Source organism: Protopterus annectens, chromosome 7.part0 (genome assembly GCF_019279795.1).
Source record: "Protopterus annectens isolate FY-2018-M chromosome 7.part0, PAN1.0, whole genome shotgun sequence".
Taxonomy (NCBI): domain Eukaryota; kingdom Metazoa; phylum Chordata; order Ceratodontiformes; family Protopteridae; genus Protopterus; species Protopterus annectens.
The window spans coordinates 893,416,400-893,429,646 of NC_056739.1; the positions used below are offsets into that span (position 1 = coordinate 893,416,400).

General features: G+C 37.2%; 1 protein-coding gene across 3 annotated transcripts in view; it reads right to left on the reverse strand.

Moving 5' to 3' along the window:
* Nucleotides 1-821: 821 nt before the first annotated feature.
* The window catches only part of GRM2 (glutamate metabotropic receptor 2), a 1,030,381-nt gene continuing 1,017,955 nt past the window's right edge, over nucleotides 822-13,247 (reverse strand). For all 3 annotated transcript variants that reach the window (XM_044077479.1, XM_044077477.1, XM_044077478.1), the window contains 2 exons: nucleotides 4,968-5,142; nucleotides 822-1,106 (listed from right to left, as the gene is read on the reverse strand). In XM_044077479.1, the coding sequence (XP_043933414.1) occupies nucleotides 1,039-1,106; nucleotides 4,968-5,142 (243 nt within the window). In that variant the 3' untranslated portion in view covers nucleotides 822-1,038. The remainder of the gene's footprint in view (nucleotides 1,107-4,967; nucleotides 5,143-13,247) is intronic.

A 13,247-nucleotide genomic window follows, 5' to 3' on the forward strand; every position in this document is an offset into this window, starting at 1 on the left:
AATATGCAAATGTAGTAACAAATCCTCCCCCAGTCAAGCACACTGCATGTCACTAGTGTCTAGGAAATGATTGATACTTGTACAGGAAAATGAATTGTACAAAGGAGTTATGAAAAAGGGTATCAAGAGGAGGTGTAGATTTGTTGCTAAAGTTTTTGTGTACCTGATGGAACAAATCTTTCTGAAAGTGCAACATCATGGACAAGAAACTAGAATGACAGGGCTGCCAGAGAATTGTGAATGAGTAGTAACTCCTTTTGTTTTCCAGAAATGACATTTAAATAGGATTGGTAAAGGCTGGAACAAATTGGTAAGAGAGGGTAAGGGCAGAACTCAAGCAATTTAGAAGAGCCCTGGAAAACATAGCAAATTACAATTCATTGGTAACTGCTGTGGGACCTTTTATGTATGATATTTTGTTTCACAGAAAGTTTACATGCTACTGCTGGAGAAGCGTTGTCACTACATGCTTGTTTTCAGTGTGTGTTTTAATCTTCTTTTATAAATGTCTGTCTTAGTTGAACTGTGCTTTAAAGTGATTTTATTTATCTAGGATCATATGCATTTTAAGGACCTAGTGTGCAATATTTTCATGGTCTTGATTACAGTTTTACCTCTTCTTGGCAGTCTGCTGTAATGGAGGAATGATTTATGTCAGCTTTTTTCGTCTTTTCGTCTCCTGCTGCCACATCTGAATTTGACACATCTAGGCTACCATTTTGCAGTCATGGCTGGCTATGACCAGATCACCAAGTGGACTGGTATGAAGATCGTATTCTTGTACAAGTCTCATAACAATCATTTGAATAAAATCAATCATATAATACCAAACCAACAGCTATTTTATTTTCTGTAAAAAAGACACTTTATTTACATAAATTACAATGTCACAAACTTGTTCACAAAAGCTACTTTAAAAACATTCTTTGTATTTAATAACGCTAGTGTTCACATCTTGTTTGTACTGAAATTTATACATCATAAATAAGGAGGGTTAAAGGTATATGATTTTTTTCTGAATTTCCTGTTCTGCTTTTCTCATAAAGAAGATGTTGTTGAATCCACCACTTCTCGGCCATTGCACACAGTTGGCACATGCTGTGATGCTGAAAAAGAAGCAAAGGGAGTTTGAATACTTTTAGTTCAGTTTGTGACGATCTTATAAACAGAAGCAAACAAGCTTTATATGTGATATTTATTGCTGCTGCTGGATTACATCGTAGCTGTTTAGATGAGTATTATTAAATTAATGTATACTTCCTTGTTCAGCTAGTAAATATGGTTATAAAAGAAATCATTTAACTATGCAAGCAGTATGACAAATGCAGACAGCATTACTACCCATAAACCCCTGCTTCTGACATCTACAAGCATGTCACAGTGGGACATTAATATTAATGAGAAAACTGGGATACTATACAGATCATGGTGCTTCCCTATTGCTATAATTTGCAGCTTCCATGTTCTTGGACCAGTGTAACAGACTAAAAACCTTAATGCCAAGAATAGAGAAGTGATATTATTTCTAAGGTTCATAGTCCTGTGGCACATTAACATGTCTGCTTCCTCTGCATGTCATTGAATATGAAGTGGATCAGTTTAAACTTGTATTTTTTTCTTTCAAGTCCCAGGCCACTTTTCTGGTAGGAAATCACTGGCAGCATTTGTGTTCCTGCACTGATTCTAAGTTTTTGATTTTTTCAGTTTGTGTGTGTGTGTATGTGTGTATATATATATATATATATATATATATATACACACATATATACACACACACACACACACACACACACGGCCCTCTCCTTGAACCTCCATTTTATATATATATATATATATATATATATATATATATATACACATAGCTGCGGTGGTGGTGCTGCGGTAGCGTTGTCGCCTCAGAGTAAGACGTCCTGTTCGATTCTCAGCTAGAGCGTCTGTGTGGAGACTTGCGTGAATGGGCGTACCTTCATTGAAGGTTGCGCTTCAGGGCTGGCAACTCGGCATGTAAAAATCTACTGCCAATCATTAGCGGACCGGAGTTCCGCTGTGGCGACCCCTAAACGTGAAAAGCTGAAAGACACAAATATACATATATATATATATATATATATATATATACACACACACACACACACACACACACACACACACACATATGTTGTTTGTCTTTCAGCTTTTCCCGGTTAGGGGTCGCCACAGCGGAACTCCGGTCCGCTAATGATTGGCAGTTTGTTTTTATGGTGTCAAGTTGCCAGCCCAACCTTCAACAAAGGCACGCCCATTCAACGCATGTCTTTCGAACGTCCACTCAACCGGGGAAGGACATGCAGACTCCACACAGAAGGCACTCCCAACCCAAGCCGAGAATCAAATGGGAGAGCCTCTTGCTGTGAGGCAACATTGCTACCGCTGCACCACCGTGGAAGTGAATATAGATATATATATATGGAGGTGCAAGGAGAGGGCCTTATTTGTTTGCTTCATTTGCATAAATCTTTTCACAGCAAAATCTATGGGAATCCAAAAAACTTTGCTGAAATCAAAATATACTTATTAGGGGATTTCAATTATCACAATATTGATTGAATTTCCTAGCAAGAAAGCCATATTCAACAGAGTTTATTGACATATTACCACATCACAACTACATGCAATTATTCAATTATAATGATTGTGATGGTAACATTTCAGATACTGTGGCCACAATTACGATGAGAAATATTCAAAATGCTGCAATAATCAAATCTTTGGGAAATTCTAATCATTACTCTATAACTTTTGAAGTTACGATAATAAGGTCAGAATAGGGAAGAAATATAATTATAGAAAAAAAATGTTTATGCTAAATTAAGTAATATAATCCAGTCTAAACATTGGTTGGATGTGCTTTCCTTTGAAAATACAGATTTTTGTATAGTCTACACTGGAATATGTTTTAAAAACTAGTGTTCAAGCTACAGCTTTTGCAAAAACAAATCAATAGAAGTCAGTATTGCCATTCTTGTGGAATTATTATTTAATAAGATTGTACAAAAAATAAAGGTTTGCAGTATTTTCAAGAAATGTCCCAGCAATTCAAATAAAAGGAAATACAATTTTATAAATAAAACTCTGAAAGTTAAAATTCATGAGGAAAAGGTTCCACATGAAGAAAAACTAGCATAAGATGCAATTAATAATTATAAGTATATAAGAAACATAAGTAAAACAAAGAATAATGCATATGCCATTTCATTAAATAATCTGATAATGGATCAAAAAAGGTTTGCAAATTAATTTAATAACATTTTCTCCTCAAAAGATACTAGTGATAATAAAGATGATTTAATAAAGGCTATTCATCCTGGGCACTTGTTTTAATACATAACAGCAGACATGAATGAAAGTGCTATATGCCATACTAGAAAATTATTCTGTAGGTCCAGACATTATACTAGCTATATTAATACATAAAAAAGACAGTTTGATTCCAGTATTAAGGAATATTTTCAATAAATTGTTATATTTGTGCATCGTACCAGGTAAGGAAAAATGTCTCATAATTCCAATTTATAAAAGGGGTAGTAAGAGAAAAATTATGAATTTTAGTCCAGTTTGACATCAGTGTTAGGAAGATGCTTTGAAAGATGACTTTTGAATTTAATTGTTATCACTAGTCCAACTGATGACTTTTGAATTTAATGGTTAACACTAGTTCAACTGATGTTCTAGATGGGTTGATATTAGAATGACTTTTTAAAACGTCGAATGTTCTAATATTGACCCTTATTCAGCGAACGCTGACAACATCGAATATGCAGAACAGCAAATTTTTTCCAAGGGAAAAAATTTGCTGTTCTGACATACATACATACACACAACACAAACACACCAAACAAACAGCGATACATACACATACACCTAAAATCCTACATCTAACCCTACAATAAACTGTACACACACCACTAGCTATCCACTTACCTTAACCCTAACCCTAAGGTCCGTCACTATTGCACACTTACCTGACCCGTGCCCTAACCCTAACTCACCTACCCCATGCCCTAACCCTCACACCCACACAATCGCACACTTACCTGATCCCGACCCGTAACTTTCCACCACAGTGCTGAACATAGTGAAGCCACAGGAATGGCTAACCGAATTCCTTCCCTAGAAAGAAATTCAGTGTTCCGCAGCTTTGCTATTTTCCGCGTTCACTGAATAGGCATCGATATTAGAACATTCAAAGTTGTGAAACTTTGATGTTCTAATATAGACCCGTACTAGACATACAGTGGATATAAAAAGTGTACATACCCCTGTTAAAATGCCAGGTTTCTGTGATATAAAAAAATGAGACCACAATAAATAATTTCAACACTGGTTCTTGGCTCAGTGGCATGTAGAGCTGACTCATGCACAGCAATCTTGTCTGTAGAGTCAGTGGACAAGTCACGGCTGGAAACTAACCCATGCTGCTCTTTTGGTGATCACCATATTCACCCACACTGTAAAATTGGCATTCCCTCTTTCTGGAGCGGTTCCCCAGCCATTGCTAGTTTACATTTTAGATGAACTAAGTGTTTCACATAGGAAATATCTGAATCAACCTATTGGACATAATATGAAAATGAACCTGTTTTAACTATACTTTCCAGAATCTACTTTGTACCTTCCCCAGTATTATGCCCCAGATGCTCCAAATCTGCTTTAATGAAAGCAGAAAATGTGAGTTGCTCAGTTCTAGCTTATCTTCTTAGAATGTGTACTGAAGTGTTATTTTTTCATTTTATCTCTAAACTCAGAAGCTTTGATCTGCTGTGAAATACAATATTTATTTTATTCGTTTCACTTTTTTCTGCTACTATTACATTTTAGATGCCAGTGTGGATGTTTTTTATGGCTGTTATTTATGTTCACTTATGGAAAATCATGCCCGAGGCTACTCTGAAAATTCCCTTATTCCTAGTGAAATTTTCTTGACATACCATGGGAGTAGCCAGAACCTGCAGCAGTCACACTGAAACGATTTGTTGCAACACGATGACTGGTGACATTCTTCTGGGGCTGGAAGACAATGATATGCAGTTTAGGAGAAAACAGACACCCCAGTACTACCGAACCACTCAGACTGACTGAAATGCACATCGTTGTTGTCTGGACCTGAAAAACAAAAATGAGAATAATAAGCAGGTTATAAAAAATTATTTGTAATGTTCCATGTTGCTTTTACTTTCTTTACACAGTGTTCTTCCACTCCACTTACTTTGGCTGCACTGACTGATCTTTTCCATTGGGCAGGTCGATGTATATGCAGCCATATGTTTCCTTTGGAGCTGCTGTCAGCTTTATTCACAGATAACTTGCAGAAGTTGTTTACACATTGCGCTGAGTACTCACTATTTTCTTTCTATCTCTTTTTACTCACATTTTCTTACAAAATCAGCATACCATTACAGAAAATACAAGTACTGTGAATTCTTAATATGCTAAGATAATATATTAATATGTATTATAAAACTGCGTAATACATAATACATACACAGTACTGTTGCAAATTTGTTCAGATCTATGATAACTCTATAAAGGAAAACTAAATTCTGATAAGGTGAACCATATTCTAGACTAGCGTTTTTCAAAAAAAAAAAAAAAAAAAAGGCAAAAAACAGAGTGTCAAATGAGGTTTGGTAACAAACCAATTTGTCCAGGGACATCTTCAAAAGGGGGTTTAAATAAATATATTAGTGGGAGTTGAGAAGGTGGGGGGGGTGAAAGGGTTAAATGGAAAGGAGGGATGATTGGGAGGAAATGAGGTAAGGTGGAAGGACTTAAGGGGTTTAGGCTAGTGTAGCTGGGTAAGGGACCACACTTTGGTGTGAACTTGCTAAGGCAAGTGTACATCCGAGATGACCTGCGGGTGTTTCAGAAGGGCAAGTGGGTCTCAGATTCTGGGTTGGTGGCAGGTGGTTTGTATACGTAGTATAGTGTATGTAGGTAGTAGACATATATCTGTATTATATATACATATATTTAGGCTGGTAGGTCTTAGGTATAGTTAAAGTGATTAGTTGGTATAGTCTGGGAGAGTATTCATTAGAAAAGATGCGTGTGGTTTTGCTGATTGCAGAGGGATTGAGGTGCGAGGTATGGAGGAAGTACCCTTTGTGTAATTGGAAATAGTATCGGTGCTGGTGCTTGAGTTTTGTGTTGAGAGTGAATGGTTGTGGTTTGGATTTGTGGGTGATTGCCCATTTGTGAGTGATGTTGGGTCTGGTTGGTTGTTGACTTTGGAGAGAGAGCTTGGGTTTTGTATTTTTTCAAGAGCCAAGATTTGCTGTTTTGTCTAAACGATGCTTGAAGTTTGTTGTCTTGCGAGCGTGTTGTGATGGGATGACTGTTGGTGCTTGTTGGGTTGCTGGGTCTGTGAGCAAGAGACCAGGTTTTTGTTTTGTTGAGTTGTAGGCTGGACTAGGTATTTGTGGGGACAATTGAGGAGGTGTCCTCTTTTCATTCACTCATGTGGGTCGTGTGTGTTTTAGTTTGTGGGTGGGGAGCCGAGATGGACATTTCACTGGCTGCAGGTTCCTTGGGGGAAGAGGTTGCTGCCGAGAATGCATGGTGCAGCATCGGCTTCTGATATTATTAAAAAAAAAATGAAAAGAAAGGAAAAGCAGAGACCTCGTGTATGGGGCGGTGGGGGCGGACTGGATGTGTCACTTGATGGTCCAGTTTTAACTGGGTGTCCTCCTTTCACCTTGTCACTGGTCTTCATGGTTGTGGGAGCGGGTGATACTTGCATGAACGGGGGGCAGCATTGCGTTTCTTTTTTCCTTTTCTTTCCTGTACTTTGGTTGGACTTTTCCTGGCTTTGTCACATCTTTCTGCATGTTTCATGAGTTTGTAATTGTATTGTTGTGTCTCCGGTGCTGGTCTCTGCACTTCAGGGGAATCTTTGGAAGATTGTAGGAAATATGCTTGATGGTCCCACAGTATTGGCAATGTAAATGGATTGCTTGGTAGTATGGTGCACCACATTTTATATGATGCAAGACTGTGAGGGGGGGTATCTTCAGTCATACCATAGTGACGTGCTCTGCAGGGTGTGAATGGTGGACAATGGGGGTTATATTGGGGTAATGCTGTTTGCTACCACGTATTTTTTTTTTTTGGTAATGGCATTGTATCTAGGTGATGACTGTGACACATAGGTGTATTTCTGATTTTTTGTTCTTGTTTTGCTGTCTTTCAGGAGAGTGTTGGAAGTCATTGGGTAGTGTTGAGACACATGAAAGGGTTGTTAAACTTGAAATACTTTTGAATTGTTGTTTGTTGTTTTTAGGCAGTGTTTTGGGACATTTTTATTTCAGGTCTTGCTGTTTTTGCTGTTTGAGCTAAGTGATGAGATAGTGATTTTGCAAGGTGTCAAAATGATCGTGCAGTGATGGAATGGGGGACGGTATTGGGTGGAACAGTGTGCAGACCTTTCCTTTGCCCACATGGCACTGTGCATTCATTGTGTATTCGAATGAGTTAATTGATTTACAGTGCCATCTATTACTTTTGAGTTCAAAATCCTTGAATATTAAAAACTGTTTTGGCCAGAACACAAAATCTGTAAATGCTTGGTGTCTCACACTGCAGAGAGTGGAGAATCGCCATCTGTCTGGGGATGGCATCACAGTTTCAGTCACATTGAACTTCAGATGTCTGTCCACATGGTGGTTTCCTTTCCACTCGTCTTTTTTTTGTTGTTAAAAAACTTTTGTCAGCTATTGTCCACAATAGCTTGTATAGGGTTTTGTGTGTGTTTGGGATGGCATGCCAGGATGGGAAGTGACAATAGTAGAAAGTCTTTATGTAAATTGGTAGGAAGGGTATTCCAGCATGCATAAGAAGGTGACTATCACAGTGATAGGAAGTTAAGGGTCACTACACACTAGTGGCGTAAGTTACAATTTAAAAAAAAAAAAACGAAACTTGAAGAAGTTGTACAAAGTGAAAAAGGGTTTCTTCTGGGGATGAAAGGGTTAAATGGAAAGGAGGGATGATTGAGAGGAAATGAGGTAAAGGGGAGGGGTTTAAGGGGTTTAGGCTAGTGTAGCTGGGTAAGGGATCATATTCTGGCATGAACTAGCTACCCACCCTCCCCATTTCTTTTTGGTGGATTGGTGAGGATTGTACTTATTTTATAAGTCTAAGTAGGGAGGAGAAGAGGGACAGGCTTGCCCTCTTCTGTTCCTCCTCTAGTGTTGGATGTTTAAGTGGTAAATATAAGCGAGAAGAGGTAAGGATCCTGCTTATTTGGTTGAGGTGTAATTCAATAAATGGTATATGAAGTGAGTAGTGGGATGCTGCTTCATAAGTAAAGTAAGTGAGTGAAGGTATGGACACTGCTTACTGGGTCAGGATGAGTGAGGTCACGCTGTCCTGACTAACACTACATGGATGTTTATGCTGTGATTAAAACCAGCTATACTATGTTCAGTTGTAATTAATAAACATTGATTATTAAAGCTATGTTATGGAAGTTTAATAAAGGTTGTCAAACCAACTTGGGATTCACTACTACATGGTTATGTCAAAGCACTCTGTAGGTATGATTTAAGAAAATGACAGCTGCAGTACATATCCACACTAAAATATTATTGGTAAAGTGTTTCTGAATTATATATGGAAAGTAGAAGCATGCTGTAGTCATAGCAGTACTTTGCAGTTATCTCTACATGTGTCATTTTAGCCAGATATACATTTATTTTATTTGCAATTGTTTAAACTGCCCAGGCTATGTAATAAGCCACAAAGCCCACATGCCCCCATTAGACTGGTCAAAGCAACAGGCAGGTTTTTGAGGGCTGACTGTGTGTAATCATTAAACAATTTATCCTGCCTTGCTCTCCAATTATCAGTGATAGTTTCCTTTGGACTTCTCTTTTTGAAAGTTTACAATTCACTATATGTTGATCAATTTTGCAGAAGTTAAAGCCAACCTGCTTAGATACATTTCTACATCTAGCATTCTGTCCCCTGCTTTTCCCCTTCCAGTTTATTGTAACCTACTGTGAGACATCTATTTTCTGTTGAAATTTCAATATTTTATATTTGTACAGCTGATAAATTATAATGCAGATTTTAAAGAAATCTGGAAGGACTTAGATGTATATTCAGATGGAATAAACACATTTCCTGAAGCTAGGATTGATGGATTATGGACTGGAAAGGGTGGGGTATTATTACAAATTGACACTGCAAAGTCAAGCATGTAGGGCCATATTCATTAATGCCTCCACTAAATGTACATGATGTGTATTCAAGAGCATCCCTACAATAATATTTGTGCTTTCTAGTCACTCAGAAAGATTTCACTTAGTGTAACTGTAGTCTACACTTTGTGGTAACCTAAGTGAATACCCCCCAATATTTAAGCCTGCAAGAAAACAAGTAGGACATTTCAAATTAGGGAGAAGAAGGTGTGAGTTATGCTTGTGTTGTCTGTTCACTCAGAATGGTGCAGACTTACTGTAGGTGTTAATGAATCCCAGGCATAGTTTATGTGAAAGGGAAGAGATATACTGCTTGATATGACAACCAGTTTAAATATGAGCTATGAAGAGAAACTATGTCTTTGTTCTGCAGAATGTCAAAAAAAAAAAAAAAAACAAGATATGTAGAGGAGCATTGTAAAGAAAAATGTCTAAAAATGTAATATATGATGGAAGTGATAATTTTTGAGTGGGTTCTACTGCAAGAAGAGAAAAATAAACGTAATAGAAATAGAAAATTAAGTAAATAGTGAAGTTGATAGTGAACAATTTGTTGGACCACAGAGTGCTAGGAAAAAGCTAAGGAGAAAATAAATGTTTTGTAATTAAACATATAAAGTATGTGGAGTCAAGTGTTAGAAGAATCTAGAGAGGAAAATCATCTACAATTGAAAAAAATGAGCTGAGATAGAGGATGCTGAACTTTAAAGTGACAATTGGTGCCTCAAAGGAGAGAAAGTACCATGTTGTATCTTGCACTACTATCACAGTCTTCCCATGCTACCACACAGCATGAGCTGCACCAACTGTGTTAACGCTCATAAACCTTCCTTACTGTATGGACTTATACAGTACCCAGTCATACTGTAAGTCGTTACTTCTGAGTAATCTGTGATGGTCCATATTCCGCAAGAATTAATGCCACAGTGCATTTTACTGCTCTTTGCTAGGATGACACTGTATTTTATTGTCCACAGAGTCCATATATTATATAGCATCTTTATAAATGGCATCGAGTTCCATTCATAAATAGGTTTCAAACCATCGTCAAAGGTTTAGCTAACTAGTCAGGTAGACACTGAGGTGGTTTTCTAACCCTTTGAGATTTTCTCAGCTCTGAGACTGGTTCTTGGCTCTGACACTAAGCACTGACATTTTTAAGAAGTAACAGAAGCTTCTTCTGACTATTCAGTGGAACATCTGGATTAAAAATGGCACGATTTTGCTATAAAATAAGCACAAGAAATATTTCCTACATTGTTCAACTTCAGATAAGCTAGAGACTTTTTTATCTTCTGTTTGTTAATATGTACTTCAGACATAATAAAATATTATAAACATGCAGGATTTATGATGAAACAATGAAGGCAGGTATACTGTATCCTGCTACTTCGAAGACAGCCTTTAACCAAATACATAAAATGACAAAGTCCAACGTCAGTGAAACATAAACAAGAGGAAAATAAGTTTTATAGGATGAGGACAAGCCTGACCTGCAACCCCCACTTGAGTGCCCCCTACATCTGTCATAATAACTCCCTTGTCATTCAACTGCAGAGAAAAAGCAAACATTACCCCAGCTTCTCAAATTTCCTTACAACTCATCCCAACTTTTACATCTAACCTGCTTTTTCATCTAACCCTCCATCTTCCTTCAACACACACAAATATACCATCAAATGTTTATTGTATTTCTTTTCTAACATACTGTTTTAAATCTTAAAATATATTTCTAATTAGTATTTTTAAACCGATTGCAATTACTATTGTAGTTACTTTTTTTTCTCTGCCACTATAGTATCTTATGCATGAATCCACTGAAATAACCTGTACATTTCTAGGTATGTTTTTACTATGTTTATTTATTTTGTTAAACTTTTCTGAATAACATTGTTGGAGCTTTTCTCCCCGGGCCTCCGCTGAAAATTGGTTTGTCACCCAGCAGGACTTTCCTGGTTACCAAATGTCAATAATAAATAAATAAACAGATAACAAAAAGCCTCCTCCTTTCCTTCTGCAGTACTGTTGAAGAAGCTGCATTAGACTTCAAAGCTGATCTGCCCCTGCAGTTCAAAATATAAATAACACTGGACTCCTGCTCTCCTAGTCCCGTCCTATTGATACTACCTGAAAACAAAATGGACCGGAAGCTTCAAACAGTAAAACTCTACTAATTATATTAAAAACAACAGCACTAACACTGGTATTTGATATTTCAGGTACTATCAGAAATTACTCAATGAAAACACCTTTGATAAAATGGCAGCTTCAAAAGGAGAGGAGGAGACTAAGTTTAAAGGTAACTTCCTGTCAGATATATTCAGTGTCATGTAGACACACAGTGCAAACTTTATTGCCTCCTTCTGACTAAAAGCTCCAACAGCACCAGATTGCCTAGAAATAGAAACAGTTTGTAAACAACTACACTCACTAGACAACACTACCAGGTACACTTTTAATTATCCCATTTGTATTTTAGTATAGGAGGACACTATAAGAGCCAAACAGACTTATGTAAAATTTATATGTTTACTTTCCCTGAAACAAACATTAACAGGAAAACCATGACAGGATGCCCCAGTCTTAGAAAACAAAGTTTCCAGTTAACCATCTATCTTTCTTCCCAGTCCTGTCACACATAACTGCATCACTGAAAGTCTGTTGTGCCATTAACACCAATTAATTCTATACTAATAAACATCCAGAATATCGGCAAAGAGACTTCCTACTTAGTTGCATGGGAAATGAAACAAAATACATCAGCTTCAAAGAAACGCAGAAAAGATTATCTGAAAATGCTCAGCCTTCTGACTTGGCTGAATATTTAACCGAACACTGCTGAACAACCTTGATGCCAGACACAGGTCCTGATGAAATGGCAGAGATCTCAGTTAGTTAAAGTCTGCCAAAGGATAGTAACATGCAAGTCAGAAGCCAGCTGGCAATCCTTGGGCAGTGCATGCACCAATACATATAGTCTGAAGAGAGAAATGAAATAAATTTACCACATTATTTTAGTCTTGTGATGAAGTACTTTTGCACCATTCTTGTAAAGCCCAGGCAATATATTACTTTCTAAGGTTTCAGAAAATAATATATGTCTCTCTCTCATATATATATATATATATATATCTATATATATATATATATATATATATATATATATATATATATATATATATATATCTATATGTATCTGTATTTTGTGATACTGTATGTTTGGCTGTATGTAAAGGCCCTAGTTGAATGCAGACTTCACATTTAAGCAGCCGATCCAACCTATAAGTCTAAACCTTTTTTTAAATTGGGCCTTAGATTCTGAAAGTTTTGTGATTATGGGAAGTTAGTCCAGTTACTGATTACTTAAAGTAACACAAATAATCTCCTTTTGGAAGTGGAAGTTTTAGACCTTTGCTCCTTTACAAAAAAAAAATAGACCCCCCCCCCCCAGTTTCACTGTGGGCTCTATTAAGACAGGAAGCAAACTCCATGGATCGCAAGTCAGTGCTTTTGAGATATTCAGTCCCACCTTCCACACCTCTCCTTTCTGACAGCTGCTTCAAGGTCCAGGTCCTCTACTCAGATGCATGTGTCCTCACTCACAGTTAGGGGTCCATCACTATATTAGTTATATGTGTGTGTCTCCCTGTTATATGCTTGAAGGTATATTATCTATGTTTATTAATTTTGAGCTAAGTGGAGTTTTAGGATAGATTTTTATTTTAAATCTTTGTAGTAGTAAAGTTTCTTCAACAGACGTAGAAACGTTTTGATTTGGAGAGACTTCCTGCAGGATGGCCAAGTCATTCGAGGGTTCATTGACTACTCCTAGCTTACAGTTATCTGCAGACTTTAGTCAACCAGAGTCCTTTGGTAGTGGCTTTTACATCAGAAAAGTAGATGCGAAACAGAAGAGGCCCAGCACAGAACCCTGGGGGACTCCACTGGTGACTGTATCTTTGTGGAGGTAAATTCCCCTATTTTGATTATATGCATCCTATCTATGAG